Source organism: Solanum dulcamara, chromosome 8 (genome assembly GCF_947179165.1).
Source record: "Solanum dulcamara chromosome 8, daSolDulc1.2, whole genome shotgun sequence".
NCBI lineage: Eukaryota > Viridiplantae > Streptophyta > Magnoliopsida > Solanales > Solanaceae > Solanum > Solanum dulcamara.
Genome location: NC_077244.1, coordinates 63873220 through 63893000, shown reverse-complemented (window position 1 = coordinate 63893000; position 19781 = coordinate 63873220). Strand labels below are relative to the sequence as shown.

Genomic DNA, 19781 nt, shown 5'->3' with positions numbered 1-19781 from the left:
GTTGTAGATGCCAAGTTATATGAATAATTTATGTGTAGTAAAATACATCTCAAGAAGGACCCTTAAGCCAAATCAAAATAGAAGCCATCAAATATGTTTTTCTTAAAGTCACGTTTCGGGTAAGCTGACTTCGGGAGGCCCTAACCTCTTTATAATTTGAGAATTTGGGAAAACTCTCAACATGAAAGTTGTAGATAATTGAAATATCTTTCCAACCATAGGTCGTGGGACGAAATGTGATATCGGAGTAATAAGATATAGACGTTTTAAGTCTGACAGGCCAAACTAAATAGTGAATTCGGCCCAACCCAATTCTAATTCGGGTCAGGCCCAATACCCACAAAATTAAATCTGATTTTTTTGTAACTATTCCTTCATACAAAGATCAACATAATTCTGGAAATTTCCAGAGAGAGAGAGAAAGGGAGTTCTTGAGAAAAATCCCAAATCCGACCAAAATTCAAGTCCCAAAATCCGAAGCTCATGAAGAGAAAATTGTTGTACGTCGCGTTGGCTTCAATTTGAGCTAGAAATCAACCAATAAGGAGAAGATTTTATGTGGTGCTGCAAATTTAAGGTAATATTAAAGTTTCCTTTTCATTGTTAACAAGTTTAGTTAGAGTTTTAACGGATTAGAACGGAGAAAATAGTGTTATAAACTAGTTTGGTGATTTGTTGAGATTTATGGGTTAAAGGGTTGTTTTAGGTAGATTAAATGGATGAAATTAGGTTAGTGATGATGTATAATAATGGTTGATATTATTTTGATGTTGTTGATGAGTTGTTGTTCTTGAATTTGGAGGAAAAAGGTGTATGAAGATTGTGAATGTTCAAACCCGTTTTTGGAATTGAGTAGCTGGTAGTAATTCTGGAATATCTCATTGTGTAGACCTTAGATTTTAGATATTAAACATGTTTTGGAAAGCTAATACACGTACCTACAACTCTTATGTTTATGTCTTAGTCTATATCTGCTGTTATTATGTCGAAAACTGAGCATGAATCATAAGACAAATTCTGTCCAGATTCTGGATTGAAAATTCCTTCATGTATAGCTGTTCGTATTTTGATGATATCTCTTTGTAGAAAATGAATTTTGAGTTGATTTCTTTTGCATTGGAAACTTAAGACAGAGATCTAAATGTTTCATGAAGGTTATAAATTCCAGTTTTGCCGTTTTCATTTTCAAAATTTAGATACAACGTGAGGTACTTGAATTCCGAATTTACTGCTTTGGTAACATGAATAATAAATCTTATTTTGTGTCAATATTTTGGATTGTTGATGTTGGTTGATGATTATATGGCTGATTTGAAAGTGGGAAAAGTGAGCGGTATAGGGGAGGTGCTGTCCAATTTTTTTTAGAAATAACCTACTAACGATAAACTACGTTTTATTCTTGTCCATAGCTTAATCATAGTGCTTAACGTTTTAATATAGGTTGAGACAATATTGGACAACATATACGTATAAACGCTAAAGGTATGTAAAGTTAACATTTTCTTCTTTTGGCATGATCCATATGAAACGAACGAATGACGTATGCTTAAATTCCAAAGAAACTCTTATTCGTAGATATACTCGGATGGCTACCGTTCTTGATTTTTCAAAATTTATATTGTTATGTCTTGACTCATGTGTATGATTCCAGCCATCCTAGTTGGTATAACTCATGTTGTGGTATAATTCATATTTTAGTATAATTCATAATTGGTGTGATTCATAATGACTATTGTCTTGGGTTTCAAATGATGGACTATTTTGCTTATTCTATTAAGTCTCCGATAATGATCAAATTTCGCAAGGTTGCTAATGATACCTTATTCGTGCATATTGTTATGGTATTATTCACCGAGTCCTACGATAGGCCGGGTATGTTATCATGTATGGATTCCACTACATTATTCACCGAGTCCCTTACTAGAGGGCCGGGTACGTGATATGATAATATGATATTATGATGATATGACGATATGATTATGGCACCGAGTCCCATAATGGGCCGGGTACGGTATCAGTGTACACTACTCTATTCACCGAGTCCCTTGCTAGAGGGCCGGGTATGGTATATATATACATATGACGATATATTGATATAATTGTGACACCGAGTCCCATAACGGGCTAGGTACGATATATGATGATATGCATGTCTTCATTTTATAAGACACAGGTACAGTGATTTATTGATTATGATACTTGACTCCTGAATCTTTATTTCAGATGTGATCTCCTTTACGGTATTTTATGCTTTATATACTCAGTACATAGTTCGTACTGACCCCCTTTTGTTCGGGGGGCTGCATTTCATGCCTGCAGGTACAAATACTCATTTTGGAGAGCCGCCAACTTAGGATTCTACTCAACGAGTTTGAAGTGCTCTATTGTCTCGGAGCCCAAACTTTGGGTACTAATCCTTATAATGTATATATTTGTGTATTTAGGGGTACGACGGGGCCCTGTCCCGTCATATGCTATTGTTAATTCTCTTAGAGGTCTGTAGACATATGAGTGGGTTGTATATAGATGTTGTCCGGTGTACTAGTATGACTTATGTTTTTGGACGTTTACATTCAGAATGGAAGCCTTGTCGGCTTACATATTATGTTATCTTATTTTTGACAATTAAGACTCCCCAAGAAATAGCTGATTTTGGTATATATATAAGTGACCGTTTGAGATAACGTGCTACCCATATAAATTCTATATCGTGTTTAATTGTCGATTGATAATAGATAATATGTGTGTATACGAGTGTCCAATTCGGACACTAGTCACGGCCTACGGGGCTAGGTCGTGACAACACAGCTCTCAAATACAAGGAGAAAACAATAATTAACACTTCTCTCTTGTAAAAGGAACAACTACTAAAGAGGACACTCAAGACTACAATATTTATCTTGGTGTATAACTCTCTTTGTATTCTTACTCTCTCTTTCTAGGATAATTTCAAATGAGGGCAAGAGACCCTATTTATAGGAGAATTTGCAGCCAACTTTTCCCAAATCTGCAGCCAACTTTGTCAAACAAAGTTGCTGCCTCTTAGCCCCTTTTTTTGACAATTTGATAAGGTAGCTGTGCCTCCCTTTTTGACATTAGGCAGCCCCTTTTTTTGACTTCTGCATTCTCCCACTTGAAGATTTAATTGAGAATCAATTAACTCTTCACACCATCCTTTCTACCCAACTACTGCAATGTTACGTTTCTGCTAGGCCAATAGAAGATCGACACCATATGAACTTATTACTGTTGATCGGCTTCGTAAACATATCTGCTAGGTTGTCATTAGTGTGAATTTTCTGAATATCCACACTGCCTTCTTCCACCTTCTCACGAACAAAGTGATACTGAACTCGTATGTGCTTTGTCCTTGAATGAAATGCCGGATTCTTTGCAAGATGCAAAGCGCTCTGACTGTCACAAAATAGAGCAATCTTCTCTTGTTTGTGCCCGAGTTCCTCCAATAACATCTGCATCCATATTGCCTCTTTGCTAGCTTGTGTAGCTGCTACATATTCTGCTTCCGTCGTAGATGTAGCCACGATAGACTGCAGTTTTGAAACCCAGCTTACAGCTCCTCCAGCAAGAGTAAACACATAACCTGTGGTGGACTTGCTTTTATCAAGATCACCTGCATAATCTGAATCAACATAACCTTTAACAGTAAAGTCTGATCCTCCATAACACATTGTAACATCTGAGGTACCCTTGATGTATCTTAGGATCCTCTTAACAGTATTCCAATGCTCTCTACCAGGATTAGCCATGTATCGACTAACCACTCCCACTGCTTGTGCAATGTCAGGTCTTGTACATACCATGGCAAACATTAAACTTCCCACTGCTGATGCATACGGTACTCGAGACATCTCCATCCTCTCTGCTTCATTGCTAGGACACATACTTGAGGATAACTTGAAATTAATAGGAAGTGGGGTAGAAATTGACTTACAGTCTTGCATTTTGAAGCGTCTCAAGATTTTCTTCAAGTAGTTCTTTTGAGAAAGTCAAATCTTCCTATTATTTCTGTCTCGGTGAATTTGCATCCCTAGAATCTTGTTTGCTGGTCCCAAGTCCTTCATTTCAAACTCCCTAGCCAACTGTGCCTTTAAATTTGTGAGACGATCTTTGTTGGGGCCTACTACCAACATATCGTCAACATACAACAGCAAAATAACAAAATCTTCATCACCAAATCTCTTGTAATAAACACAAGGATCTGAACTATGTTTGTTGTATCCAAGGCTTATAATGAAGGAATCAAATCTCTTATACCAACATCTCGGCGCCTGTTTGAGACCATATAGAGATTTGTTCAACCTGCAAACCAAGTTCTCTTTTCCCTGTTCTTCAAAACCTTCTGGTTGGAGCATATAAATTTCTTCTTCAAGATCTCCATGAAGAAATGCAGTTTTGACATCTAACTGCTCCAAGTACAAGTCAAATGTAGCACACATCGCCAGGACCACTCGAATTGTTGTGAGTCGAACCACCGGAGAAAATATCTCATTGAAGTCTATACCTTTTTTCTGAGCAAATCATTTCACCACCAATCTTGCACGATACTTCTCCACTTGATCATTACTATTGCGTTTGATCTTGTAGACCCATTTGTTTACAATGGCCTTCCTTCCTTGTGGTAATTGAACAAGATCCCATGTTTTATTTTTTTATGAAGAGCTTCAATTTCTTCTTGCATTGCTGCCACCCACAGAGATGATTCTTGGCCTTTCATAGCTTCTTGAAAGGTTGAAGGTTCTCCATCTTCTGTTAATAGGCAGTATGCAATATTACTCTCCATAGAATAATCTGAGTGCCAAGCTGGTTCTCTTCTCTCTCTAGTTGACCGTCGAACTTCTGGAGTTTCGATCTCAGCTTGCTCTTGTTCTTCGTGCTCTGGTGCTGGTTCAGAAGAAACTGGAACTTCTTCTATTTCTTCAACTTCAACTGTAGTAGTCTCTGATTTTTCTTTTGAAGTGCTACCTTCTTTTGCTTGTATCTTGTTTTCAACAAATACAACATCCCTGCTGATTACCACCTTGCGGGCTGTGGGATCCCACAAGCGATACCCCTTGACTCCATCAGCATACCCTAAGAAAATGCATTCCCTGGATTTTGGATCCAACTTTGATTTTTCTTGGGTGTTGTACATAACATAAGCAGGACTTCCGAATATATGTAAGCGAGAATAATCAGCTGGTTTTCCTGTCCACATCTCCATTGACGTTTTCAGATCAATTGCGATTGATGGTGACCGATTGATCACATAACAAGCGGTTTTGACTGCTTCTGCCCAGAATGGTTTTTCCAACCCTGCAGTTGCCAACATAGCTCTTGTCCGTTCCAACAAGGTTCTGTTCATCCGCTCTGCTACTCCATTTTGTTGTGGAGTATATGCCACCGTGAACTGTCGTTTAATACCTTCTTGTTTACAGAAGTTATTAAATTCATCACCAGTGTATTCTCCTCCATTATCTGTCCTCAAACACTTGATCTTTTTCTCAGATTCAAGTTCCACCCGCGCTTTGAATTCTTTGAAAACTGAAAAAACATCTGCCTTCCTCTTGATTGGATACACCCAACTTCTCCTGGAGTAATTGTCGATAAATGACACGAAATATTTCGCTCCTCCTAGAGACTCCACCGGTGCTTGCCAGACATCAGAGTGAACCAGATCTAGTATTTCCTTGCTTTTAGCAGAGGAACTGCTAAACTTCAGTCTATTTTGCTTACTGGTAACACAATGCTCACAAAAGGATAGTGAAACCTTTTTGAGCCCTGGAAGAAGTTTTTGCTCAGCAAGAATCTTCAAACCTCGTTCCGACATATGGCCAAGTTTACGATGCCACATCATCGTTGATTCTTCAAGTGAACTTGCTGACGCGGTTGATGCTTCTCCTTCTTGGTGTGTTTCACCTTTAAGCACATATAGATTTGCAGCAAGTTTTTTTGCTTTCATCACTACAAGCGCTCCTTTGGATATTCTCATGACTCCACCATGAGTCTTATATGAACATCCATTATCATCTAGTTGTCCTAAAGATAATAGATTCTTCTTCAAGTCTTTTACATGTCGTACCTCCTGGATGGTGCGAACCGTGCCATCATACATCTTTATTTTGATGGACCCAATACCAATAACATCCAAAGCATGATCGTTTCCCATGAACACAGATCCTCCTGAGATAGGATTATATTGATGGAACCATTCTCTCCTGGAAGTCATGTGCCATGTTGCTCCTGTGTCCATGATCCAGACATCAGCAAAACGTTTTCTGCCTTCATTATTTGATATTGCCTCACTGCATAAAATATCGCCATCATCCGAGGTACATGCAACATTCCCTTGAGCATTTGATGGCTCAGGGTGTTCACTCTTCTTCTTGAACCGACAATCTTTCTTGAAGTGCCCTTTCTTGCCACAGTTGTAGCACTTGATATTCTTCTTACTTCTTGATTGAGATCTGCCATGATTGTGATTCCCACTAGGGCCACGTTCCGTTGGTCTTCCTCTCACCATTATCAAGGCTTCAGCTTGCTGCGAACTTGCTTGTCTGTCTTCCTTGTTTTTGCGCCGATTTTCTTCTTCCAAGACAACGGCTGCAATTTCATCGAAAACTAGACTGTCTGTATTGTTCATCAAGTTGATGATGAGTTGATCATACGAGTCAGGCAGACTTTGAAGTAGAAGCTCCGCACGTTCAATCCCCTCTATTTTACAACCCATTGTTGTAAGTTGCGAAAATAGAGTATTCAAAGTATTGATGTGTTCAGTAACTGACATGGACTCTGCCATTCGAAGAGTATACAATCTTCTTTTTAAGAAGATTTTATTATGTAAAGACTTGGCCTCATACAACCCTGTAAGGGTATCCCATATTTCCTTCGCCGTCCGTTTTTCCGCTACACTAGACAACACTTGATCAGCTAGTGCCAAGTGTAGATCAGCAACTGCGTTGCTGTCTATGTCGTTCCACTTGCTGTCATCAACAAAGTCTGTGGGCCTGCCATCAATTGCAGCTAAGCAATTGTCTTTTCTCAATATCGCTTTTATTTTCATTTTCCACAATGAGAATTTAGTCCCATTGAATTTTTCAACGTCAAACTTTGTTGTACTCGACATTGTTATTTGCTTCACACCCTTCTAGATCGTTTCTGAATATTTTGCGAACAATCGTGACAAACTGTTCTGTCACCGAAATTTTACTATTCACGTGAATAGTACTATTCACCGAATTTACTATTCACGAAAAGTTACTATTCACAAATAGTACCTTCGCATAAAATAGACAGAATAACCGAGGGCTCTGATACCACTGTTGGGGGGAGGAAGCACCACAACTTAAGTTTGATATGATGAAAATAATGAAAATAAATTGGACACGAGAATTTTACGTGGAAACCCCTCTAAATGATAGAAGGGAAAAACCACGGGGTAGAAGGATCTCACTATAAAAATATGGAGTACACAGCTCTCAAATACAAGGAGAAAACAATAATTAACACTTCTCTCTTGTAAAAGGAACAACTACTAAAGAGGACACTCAAGACTACAATATTTATCTTGGTGTATAACTCTCTTTGTATTCTTACTCTCTCTTTCTGGGATAATTTCAAATGAGGGCAAGAGACCCTATTTATAGGAGTTTTCTTACCGTGTAAGTTTGCAGCCAACTTTTCCCAAATCTGCAGCCAACTTTGTCAAACAAAGTTGCTGCCTCTTAGCCCCTTTTTTTGACAATTTGATAAGGTAGCTGTGCCTCCCTTTTTGACATTAGGCAGCCCCTTTTTTTGACTTCTGCAATTATAAGTTTTACTCATTTATGCTCTTTGACTAATGATCAATACTGAATTTTAAAAATATATAATTAAAATTTATGTGGCATTATATTATTGATCTAAATTTAAATTGAAGGTCGATATTTTGTAAAAAAATTTAATTTTAGAAAAACCTCCCCGCATCGATTTGCATTTTTCGAATTTTGGCATTGAAAAAATGACTAGTGAGTAGGGACTGTAGTCATGATTCATGACCTTAGACACATGTTGGAGTTCCTTGAAAATATGCATTCAAGGCGAAACGAAAGAGAAAAAATATGCATTCAAACCTAATATTTCATGTATATATATTTTTTCTATCTATGTTGTCATGCTGAAGCCTGAACATGATCCACCTCTGAATTCATGAGCCATTTTCTTTAACCATCCACGAAGTTTTCCGATCATCATCTCCACTACCCTCTTCCAGGTTGCAATCTAGCAATCAACACCAACAATAAAGCCAAACAAACAACTACTCCAACCATGAACCCCCAATGGCAAGGCCAGCCGGCATCCCTAGCCAAGGACGCGCCGTTCCACGAACAATTCCTCCACAAACTGCTAAAGGGAAGTTAACTTCAATTAAGGCATCGAAAAATACTATGAAAGCCTTTTATTTGGCTAGCATTACCATGTCATCAGACATGTTTGTTATTTTAAGTATTGCATTCTCATTTTTTCCAAGCCATGGCTCAAGTTTTAATTGATGTTAGTAAATGTTGACGCCTATTATACCGGACTTCTGTTTTGTTGATTAATATACGAGAATGTTATACTCGACGAATTACTAAGCATGTGCATAAATTGTGATATGAATTTGGGTTGGAATAGAAAAAAAACTATGGCATGGGGTGAATGATGACATTTGTTTAGTAAATTTTGGCTCTCTTACATGGGTAATGTGTGTTGTTTGACTGCTAATTTCATATTTTGGTTTCATTAAGAGGACAGTGTATTTTTTGGGCATCTTTAAATTGAACTTGGGCTAAGAAGCCAAAAAATACTTCATCCTATATAGTTGAAACTCCACGTATTATGGAGTTCTAGTAAAAATCTTTGAGTGCAATCAAGTCTTTCTATAAAATATATCGAAAATATTATAAAAGTGAAACTCCAAGATTGTATCCCAAAATTTGAACTCATTGAATTAAAATTTTAGGATAATGTCATGGAGTTTAGACAAAACTTGAGTTTGAAATAGTGCAAGGACTCTATGACAACTTTTTGAACGGGAAATTTCAAATTTTGGTAATTTTTAACTCTAGTAAATTATGTTGGAGTTTTACATGTAAAAGTTTAAATATTAGCCTGTTGTGTTGGATTTTTTATGTTTTAGCTAGGAGTATGGTTATTCAAGTGTTATTTCTTTATTGAAAAAAGATTAAATTTTGAATAGATTTGAAATGCTGGCTAAAAGTCCATTAGTTTCACGCTTTACTAAGCATTTATATTATTCCATTCAGTCATCAAAGGTATCGTTCATATTTCTCGGATTAAATGGACTTCCAACTTAGAATTCAGCTACTCCCATTAGAATATACATTCATTCTTGTGATCATAAATTTATAGTAAGGTCGAAATTTTATGACACAATTATTTTAGACTAATGATTATAGTCCTGAGCTTAAGACACCTGTTCGGAGTTCTTTGAAAATATGGGTTCACACCTTAACATTTATATTGCTTTTTCAGAATTCTTTTCACATATTCTACCGTGTATGTAGAACATGATGGTTCGACTAAACTTACTCGTAACACTCTAGATAAGCGTCTGAATTCATGAACCATTTTCTTTAACCACCCACGAAATTTTCTGATCATCTTCACCACCGCCTTCTTCTTGGTTGCAGGCAAGCATATGTGCTTTATTAGCTTCTCCAACCCAATCAATTCTAGCAATCAACACCAACAACAAGGCCAAACAAAGAACTACTCCAACCATGAACCCTATCAACAATCCTGCAAGGCCAAGTTGAACCTTGAAAGCCAAAATCACCCCCAATGGCAAAGCCAGCAGGTAAAATCCACTGATATTAGCATACATCCCTAGCCAAGGCCGCGCTGTTCCACGAACAATTCCTCCACAAACTGCTAAAGGGAAGTTAACAACTTCAATTAAGGCCATTAGCAACATGATCCTCTTCACCCCTCTAATTACCCCTATATCATGACTAAACAGAGGACCCCAAATTCCTCTTGCTACTGCCATTACAGAGCCACCGAAAAGGCCTGCAACGATACTCAAGGCTAACGACACGTATGCTGCCCTATAAGCAGGGCCGGGACTATCTTCCCCGAGCTCATTGGACACGCGAATGGATGCACATGTCGCGAGCGAGAGCATAGCAGAGTAAATCAAATAATCAAAGTTCAACACAATTGCTATAATCCCAACTGCTTGTTTAGAATTCGGGAGTCGCCCTGTGAGCAAAACCAAGATCTCATAGCACCACCATTCAAGGCAAGTTGTAAGGCAACATGGTCCACAGAGTTTGATTAATCTAATCCAATCAAGAATCCCCTGTTCCCACCAGCCTCCTTCGTTCCACTTTCCGCCCTTTCTGTTCTCTGATAGCGCCACATAAATAACCAAAAGAATCATGATCAATAAGTCTGTTATCCAATATCCCATTGAAACTCCTTCAATCCCCTTACTCATCGAAAGAAGCACATTTATCGGTATATGCAGAGCAACCCCCAAAACAGAGGTTAACATAATTGGGATTGTAACATTTTGTGTGCTCAAATAAGCTTTCAATGGACACAAGAAAGATGTGATCACCAAATCAGGAAGAAGATAAACAAGATACTTTTTAGCTACCATTGAAATGTCTTCTTGCTGGCCAAATTTGATGAGGATCTTGTCAACATTAAGCCACAAGAAAGAAATAGGAATAGAGACAAATAGTAACAAAGAAACAGACATGACAAGGGTCTTGTGAAGTAACTTATGATTCTTGGCTCCAAAGGCTTGTCCACAAATAGGCTCCATAGCACCACTAAGTCCATTCAAGACTGAGAATCCAGTCACGTTCGCGAATGTAAAACCAAGCGTGGCTCCAGCTAAAGAAAGCTCTCCAAGCCTACCAAGGAACGCAGTTGTTATGGCTGTTTTTGCAAACCATGTGAAGTTCATAGCCATCAGAGGGAGTACTATTCCCCATTGCAATTTCATTTCTAAAAGGGCATTTTGTATGAGATTTTCTGGCCATTTTTTGGTCATTGATTCAGGCATAGTAGTGGTGGTATTTGCAATATTAGTGATGTTACACAAGAATGGTTAGTTTTAAAAGAGCATAAGTTTTGTGAAAGAGTTGGTGATATATATATATATATATATATAAAAGGGCGTTTCTTGTAACTACCAATTGAAGAAAGAAGGCCAATTAAGAGGGAAATCTTGGTGGGGAATTTATAGTGCATGATGAGAGTGCAAAGGCAAATCAAAAAGGGGTATTGCTAAAAAGAAGAAAACACATGGCTGGCTCACAATTCTTTTATGAAAGACCAATTGTTTTCTCTGTTGGTGAGTGGAAAATAATTTCTAAAAAGTATATAACTAAAGTGTAGTAGTAGTTATATACTTGCAAATCAGAGTGTTTAAGCTAGTTTTTAAGATGGAAAAATTAGAATTAGATTATAGTCTTTAAAGTCAATTGACTTCTTATAAAAGTTGAACAATCCTCATTTTTTAAACTAGTTTTTATTGAGTGAGTTAGGTCCAAAGTCTATTTAATAGTCACATGATGACATTGTAGAAATGGAGAATAATGTGAGACACGATTTCAATTTGAACATTGTAGCCTTGTAGGTTATCGATGCACGCAGATAAATTCATACATGTTCTTAAAGAATCAGTGGTAGCTTTCCACACAACGCTATTGTACCTAAAAATTCGATTATCACATGAAACACATACGCATTAAATACATAATACAGCTGAAGGAAGTTGGCATAAACAAAGAAAAGAGTGAAGAGAATAAGGTAAGTTAAAAGAGGTTTGGCACCGTACAACTATCTTTAATTTTGAAAAAAGGTATCAAATTGGGGTATTATTATTTATATATATAAGAAGATTAAATCATTTACACTCTCAATTTTGATTTAAAAATTAAATTCTCTCTTCAACTTTAAAAAATAATCACTCTTCCTCCTTTATCATATGCAAAGCCTAGTTTATCCTTGTTATTGCTAATCCTCCATTTATATGATATTTTTTAAATATTATATATAATATTTTTATTTTTTAATTTATGTATTTATAGATTTTTGTTTAAGTTCATTAACATTAATTAATATAATTAAAACAATTCTTTTATAAGTTTGTTACAAAATCTAATGTTGTTTTATTATGATTGTTATTTTAATATTACATGCATTAAATACATACATATGTATGTATATATTATGTGCATGCATATTTAGGTATAATACATTAACGTGTTCTTTAACTTGGTCTCAATCAACACATACGAAACCTTAACTTTTCTAACATTATAAGATCTAACCTTCGCTACGAGCCCACAACTTAAATGTGACTTAGCTTAGAGAGAGAGTAAAGGGAGAATAAATTAAGAGTTATTCTTTTTGATTGGGAGTAATTAAATCATAAAGATGGGAGATGTATATCCTAACTAATTAATCTATATCTAATCTAAATTATATTAAAAGTATGAATATCTTTAGCAAAGTCAATTGAATTTTTTGTCTTTTATCAACAAATTCTTCTTAAGACAATATCGTCTTTTCTTATTTTTCTAAATAATTTTCTTTTATCTTTATTCTACTTAATTATATAGTCACGTAATAAGGGGAAAAAATCCTAAAATAACTAGGCAATAAGGTTGTCTACGTGAAGGAAAAGAATTCTAAAATAATTAGGATGACTCCTAATTATCTGGAAAAGTTTACATCATTTTTGGTTTATGTATTGAAAATATTGCATGTCTACGAGAAAACCTCATAAAATATTAATTAGTGTCCTTTTTATTTATGATTCCTCTACTTTTATAAAATGACTTACATTTCCAAAAACTTATTCATGTTCATTCTTTTTATCGACGTCTTCTTCTCAATTTTATCGCAATTTTTATTCGAATTTCAGATTTTGTTTATCTTAAAATCTCCTTTCTCCCTTTTTGTTTCATATTATATATATTGTCGCAACTTTGATTGGATTTTCAATTTTCTCTATCTTAAATGCACTCTTCTCCCTCTTTATTTCATAGATATTCCTCTTCCTTTAAATGCTTACTTCTAATTGTTATATCAACTTAAGTTACCTTTCATTAAAAAACTCTCTAATAAATAAAATTGTCATTTACAATTTTTTTTCAAATAATTAAATGACATTACCATTTAATTATTTGCCTATATTTTTTTTTAATTTGGTAGCATAATAATTACCATAATTAGAGTTGTAAATATTTCCACAATGATAGAGAGTTCTTTTTTTACACATAGGAGCATATATCATGGCACTACAACAAAAACAACTTTCACCACCAATAAATATGCACATTAACAAAGAGTGTGATATATCCTTTGTCGTTATCAGTTAAGTGTCATTGGATCCAATGTCTCTATAGACTTTAGGGATATTTACAAAGAGTGTTAATTGTCTCTAAAAAACATATTTAGTGGCAATTGGCAATTAAATTATTATCATTAATTAATTGCCGCTAAAAATCATTTTTGATATAATGTAGATTCTTCATTGACGATGGACGCTTGCCTTTTTATTATATTGCCTAAGCATTATAATACTTGTTAGAAGATTATGTGATTATTAAGGTCTATTTTGAGAGTTAGACAATTTTCATGTAGTGTCAAGGAAAAAGGAAAAAAGATTAGGTATCAATTTCATTTCTCTTGAATTGAGCTTGAAGGACACCGTTGAAAGCATGAAAGGCAAGAATTTCCTGTAAATATAGAAAGTTGGTATAAGATTATAACAGAATTGTTTCAAGGTTACTTGGTAGTTGCCGCTCTAAGGGTCATAAATGAACGAATTTAAGTTAATTAGAATTCAGTTACTTATATAATGCACCTGTAATAAATTTTAAAAATGACTAATATGAGTATTTTATTAAAATATTCATATTATTGATTTATAGTCTTAGGTCTAAGAAATGATTTAGCGAAAAAGTAAAAATCCACTTATTTTTCAACAATACCAGACACACCCTGAATTCTACTTGATTCATTCTTGATTCTATGACTTGAAATTCCATTTTTGATCCATTCGAATAAATCTTTCTTAAGTTGCATATATTTGTTTAATTAAGATCAGGAATAAATCTTTCTTAAGTAAAAATCCATAATCATTCAGCATTTTTCATACTTTATAAGAGGATAGATTAAATTAACAAAAGCACATTGCACATTGCTATCAGGAAGAACCAGAGATGCTACTACAATACATAATAACTGTATGAAATCATCAATTATTCTATAATCTTAATTAGGACATATTATTTATCGAAAAGTGGCACCACTTTAGTTGTGAGTGTAAATTGTAAATCAATAATATTTCCACTGCTAGTGCGTTGGTTAATGCTTACAATCTTATGCGCACTAATCTTGATTATTTAATAACTTTAAAAGATATATCCCTCTTAGTCCTTGTTTTATGCTTTATAATTTATATATCTATGTGGAATAATAGAAGATCTATTGATAATTAAGAATAACTTAAAGAACATCCCAACTGCAAATTTGGTGGAAATTCCTTATCTTAGTTAAATAAATATATGCAACTAAAGAAAGATTTATTCGAATCGATCAAAACTGGAAGTTCAAGTCATAGAATCAAGAATGGATCAAGCAGAATTTAGGCTGTGTCTGGTATGAATTTCGTTGGAAAATAAATGGGTTTTTATTTATTTTCTACTGTTTGACATTTGATAAGAAAAAAATAATATTATTCCAAGAATATATATATATATATATATAGACACTAGCTTTGTGTACATGTATTGCACGTGAATTTTATGAAATAGAGAATAAAAATGAATTACGTATAATGTCAAATGACACAGATAGATGTAACATTCATTAATATGAAAAGATAAACTATACGACATTGACACAATACATGAAATCAAAATAATTGAATATTTTTTGAACCTGCAAAAATGTGATTTAGTGTCTGATACTTTATTATAATATATAGTGGTGTACATGGATCGGGTTGGTTCGGGTTTTTTACAAACCAAACCAAATTATTTGTGTCGGGTTATTAAATCTATAAACCAAACCAAACCAATAAAAGTCGAATTTTTCGATATCAATTTTTCTCGAGTTTTTTGGGTTTTTTCGAGTTTCTCGGGTTTTTCATAATATCTAATAAAAAGCACAGAGCAGTGTTTCTTAAAAAGAGTTCTAATACAAAATATCAACATATAAGATGGAGGCAGAACACTGTTTGAAGTTTTAACTTTATACTATAACTTTATAAGATAGGCTTTTTTGTATATTATTTATATGGGCTTCTCAAATCCAAATTTAAATGTAAGAAAGAAAACAAAAATTATGAAAAAAAATTAAAAAATATTTATAAATTATATTTTAATAAATATTTTTATGTATAACATAATTTAAAAGTAGTATATCTATAATTGGATCGATTTGGGTTCGGTTTGACTTTTTTTAGTTAAAACCGAACCAACCCTATAATGGTCGGATTTTTTTTCCAAACACCAAACCAAGTCAAATCAAATCACTAATCAGTTTTTTTTCCCAATTTGGTTCGATTTATTGATTTGATGCGGTTTATCGATTTTCCCCGTACAACTCTAATAATATATATGTGCTTTAATACTTTTTTAGGTGCGACCAATAACACAAGCAATATAATAATCTAACTCAACAAATAGTACAAATTTTTCTTTGAGCTTGGAATTTCCATTTTATCATGTAAAATTCATACCAGAATATAGGGGTGTACATGAATCGGGTTGGTTCGAATTTTTTATAAATCAAACCAAATTATTTGTGTTGGATTATTAAATCTATAAACCAAACCAAATCAATAAAAGTCGGGTTTTTCGATATTAATTTTTCTCGGGTTTTTCAGATTTTTTTGGGTTTTCAGATTTTTTCGGGTTTCTCGGATTTTTCATAATATCTAATAAAAAGCACAGAGCAGTGCTTCTTAAAACGAGTTCTACTACAAAATATCAACATATAAGATGGAGGCACAACACTGTTTGGAGTTTTAACTTTATAATATAACTTTATAAGATGAGTTTTTTTTGTATATTATTTAAATGGGCTTCTCAAATCCAAATTTAAATATAAGAAAGAAAACAAAAATTATGAAAAAAAATTTAAAAATATTTATAAATTACACTTTAATAAATATTTTTTATGTATAACATAATTTAAAAGTAGTATATCTATAATCGGGTCGGTTTAAATTCGGTTTGAATTTTTTTAGTTAAAATCAAACCAACCCTATAATGGTCGGTTTGGTGCGGTTTATCGATTTGCCCTATACAACCCTACCAGCATACGTAAATTGTCGAATCAACATCAGGCAATATAGGAGTGCTTTCTCTGATTGGCGTAATATAGTAATTATATATATGTATCTGCCAAAAACTAATAATATAGTATATGAAAATATCATGTGATTGATCAAAATTTATATTGTTGTGTAGTTAATTACCAGCAAACTTATCATAAAAAGAGGACAAACTTATAGGTAAGAAAAAAAAAAAGAAATACATTATTTCATCTTTGAACTTGGAACGTAAACTCACTTTAGCAACTAAACTTAAGTTTTATTTATATACTCTCCTTAATAACAACTTATCTATCAATTATTTTTCACCCCAAATGCTAATATGGCAAAAAGAAAAAAATTAAGCAAGTGAAGAACACAAAAAGATGGACCCATTAATATATATGTATTATTATACAATTAAAAAATAAAATAAAAAATTAATGTATAATTAAAAAATAAAATAAAAATACTTCCTTCTTTTTTACAACCCAGCCCTCCATTCCTACACCCCATTCAGCCTCTACCCCACTCCCCATAGATCCACCTTCTTCTTCACATTCACCCCCAACCCCAACCCCAACCAAACGGCCAAACCCCACAGCCCCCCCCCCCCCCTTCAAAGTTCTTCTTCTTTACCCCATAGCCCTGCCCCCACCACCTTCTTCTTCTTCACAACCCCTACCTCACCTTATAGGCCCCCACCGTCACAAATGCCACCTCACCCTACAGCCCCACCCACACCACCTTCCTCCTCCTTCACCACAAATCCTTTTTTTCCTCTATATTTTTATTATTCTTTTCTTTTTATTTTCATCATTTTTTGATTTCTTGATTTTGATTTTGATTTTCTTTCAAAAATAAAGTTATAAAATAATGGTTATGAAAAAAATGAGATTGTTAATAATAATAATAGTGACTAACAATAACAATCAAAACGATTAATTTAGATGAATTTGAGTGTAAGTGAGACCAATTTGAGAAGAAATCGGATGAAATTTGATGGGGAGATGATGGTGATGGTGGTGGATGTAGGTTAAAGATGATGGTGATGATTTATTTTTTTGAAGGACAATTCGTTCAAATTAATAATGGCCAATAATAACAATCACAACAATTAATTTGGACAAATTTGGAGGGAAGTTCATCCAATTTGGATGAGGAGAAATTAGAAAAAAGAGAAAAGAAGAAGAAGAAAGAAAAAGAGAAAAACTAATAAAAAATGAAGGATTGATAATTTTTGACGTGACAATGATGTGTCCATGATATGGCGCGAGTGTAGTACATACTCACGTTGTAAGAGTTGTATTATTTTTTCAGGATAGAAAATAATTAAAATAAAAGTTATTAAGAAAAGTATATAAATATAATTTAAATTTAATTGCTCAAGTAAATTTTCGTGGCAAATTCAGCAGTGAAATAATGTATTTACTCTAAAGAAAAAAATACACTGTATTACCACAATATTGTCATCATAAATGAATTCGATTTGAGTGATATATTTTTTTCAAGCTCCATGTCGTTGGTCAATTTTTTTTTCCTAATATTTAAGTAGATCAGTGCATATATATATACACATGGCATTAAAGCGTTATCACCGATCAATTTTCCCCCCTTGATTAAAATGTAACCTGCAACAATCCATGTGTAGAACAAAGAATTTTTCTTTCAAAATTCAAAGAGCTGATCTGGCACTGTATATTTGTTTTCTAATTGTCAGTACGATGACAATCAGAGGCGGAGCCATTAATTTATAAATTTTAGAACAACGATTTCAAATGTTAATAATTGAATAACTTTAATGTGCATACATGTTTTATGATTTTTCAATACAAATACATAGTTTGAGCAAACCTGATTTGATCGATATGCACAGTGAATATTAACAATATAAAAGAGATTTTGAATTCTCCAATAATGAGTTAACAATTCTAGTTCTTTTGAAAAAACTCTCGGTGAAAGACAAAAGTGAGTTGAATATCCATGTTTAATGTTGAAAATTTTGGTAACCAACTCTACAAAGAAATCTTGAAGTGAAAACTAATTAATCGTGGAAAGGAGAATAATTCATCAAATTCACTGATCTGTGTTTAGTGTAAGCATAATTTATTATTTAATTTTCCTTCTTCAATAAGTTTTGCAAGTAGATAAGCTATAAAATGACACGTAAATTGCTTGTAAAAATTATTGACATTACAAAAATTACCATATCTACACTTTGACAACTTTAGAATTGCACAGTGGGTACAAAGACACCTTTGTTAGAAAGAGCTTTATTTCTAATATGGTACTTTCCGGCCTCAATACAAATTTAGGCGGACTCCAATACTGATATCAGGCGTCGATTGAAAAACAAAAAAATTGCACAATGTATCTCAAATATGAGGAATTCGAATAAATCCAACAGCTGGGTTGGAGAAACTAATTCGGGAAGGTATATGGGGAAATTGCGGATCTTGATAAAAGAAATCAACTAGATATGGTTTATGCTTCCATCGTCAACAATGACAATCAGCAATGTACTTTTTCCAAGATACACATTTAAACTATGCTAGAGATTTTGAAGGCAAACGATGCAATATTTCCATTATGATGTCTTTAAAAATCTCATCCTTTGCTCACTTTCTGATTTGGCACACACGATTTATACTCTCTAACTTAAAACTTAAAGTCATTTGATAGTAGTGTGTGTAAAAATAATGTTGATCAGCAGATTTAGAGAACTCCAAAGATAAGATTTTGATACTTGTCCAAATTTGTAAGCAGCAGATTTACAATAGACGATAATCAGAAATCTCACTTTCAATACACCTTTTTTTTGTATAATGGGTTAAGTTCAATTATTACTTAAAACTAGGTAACCAGCCCACATCGTGCGGCCATAGATGACCTTTAAGATTAGGAACAATCTTTTCCTAATATTCAAATATTAAAAATGGCGAAAAGATAGATTACTGTTAAAACTAAAGTCACTTAGATTATTTTTCAACATAAATTAGAAGATTTAGTGTTTTCACATAATCAAGACCGCAAATAATTACAAAATTTTATTTCTTTGATCAAGAATCAATCTTTTGATCCTCATCTAGCCTACTCTTCATTTTATCTTCTACATATTGTTTAGTTGTAACATTTGTTCCTGAATATAGTTGGCTTCTCAATATTGAGTGATTTTTTGTGAAATAATGAATCATTACTTTGATTACTTTATTTATTTTGTGTACACTTAAAATAAAAAAAATATCCAAATTGATGGCATACACTAACTCATTTTCAAACTTCTAGCATCAGGTGTTTTTTTTATTTTTTATAACATTGTCCATAAACACTCGTACATGAGCCATAGAAAATCTTTGATCATGGGAGTAACTTTTATTTTACATTATGCTAATTTTGAGGCGGAATCAAAATTTTCACTAAGGGAGTTTAAAATATGAAAAAATAAATACATGAA

General features: G+C 33.7%; 1 protein-coding gene and 1 long non-coding RNA gene across 2 annotated transcripts; one reads left to right on the top strand and one right to left on the bottom strand.

Annotated features, from left to right (window-relative positions):
• Positions 1-395: 395 nt before the first annotated feature.
• Positions 396-2674, top strand: LOC129900716 (uncharacterized). The gene is made up of 3 exons (XR_008769673.1): positions 396-577; positions 1441-1482; positions 2320-2674. It is a non-coding gene; the product is annotated as an uncharacterized LOC129900716 (long non-coding RNA).
• A 6632-nt stretch (positions 2675-9306) lies between these two features.
• Positions 9307-11122, bottom strand: LOC129900349 (protein DETOXIFICATION 56-like). Its single transcript, XM_055975309.1, has one exon. It carries the CDS (start codon positions 11054-11056, stop codon positions 9599-9601), a length of 1458 nt encoding a protein of 485 aa, XP_055831284.1. The 5' UTR covers positions 11057-11122; the 3' UTR covers positions 9307-9598.
• Between the last annotated feature and the right edge of the window lie 8659 nt (positions 11123-19781).

What these genes read in the sequence shown, in the direction of transcription:
- LOC129900349 (XM_055975309.1), bottom strand. Translation starts at nt 11,056, where the DNA reads ATGCCTGAATCAATGACCAAAAAATGGCCAGAAAATCTCATACAAAAT.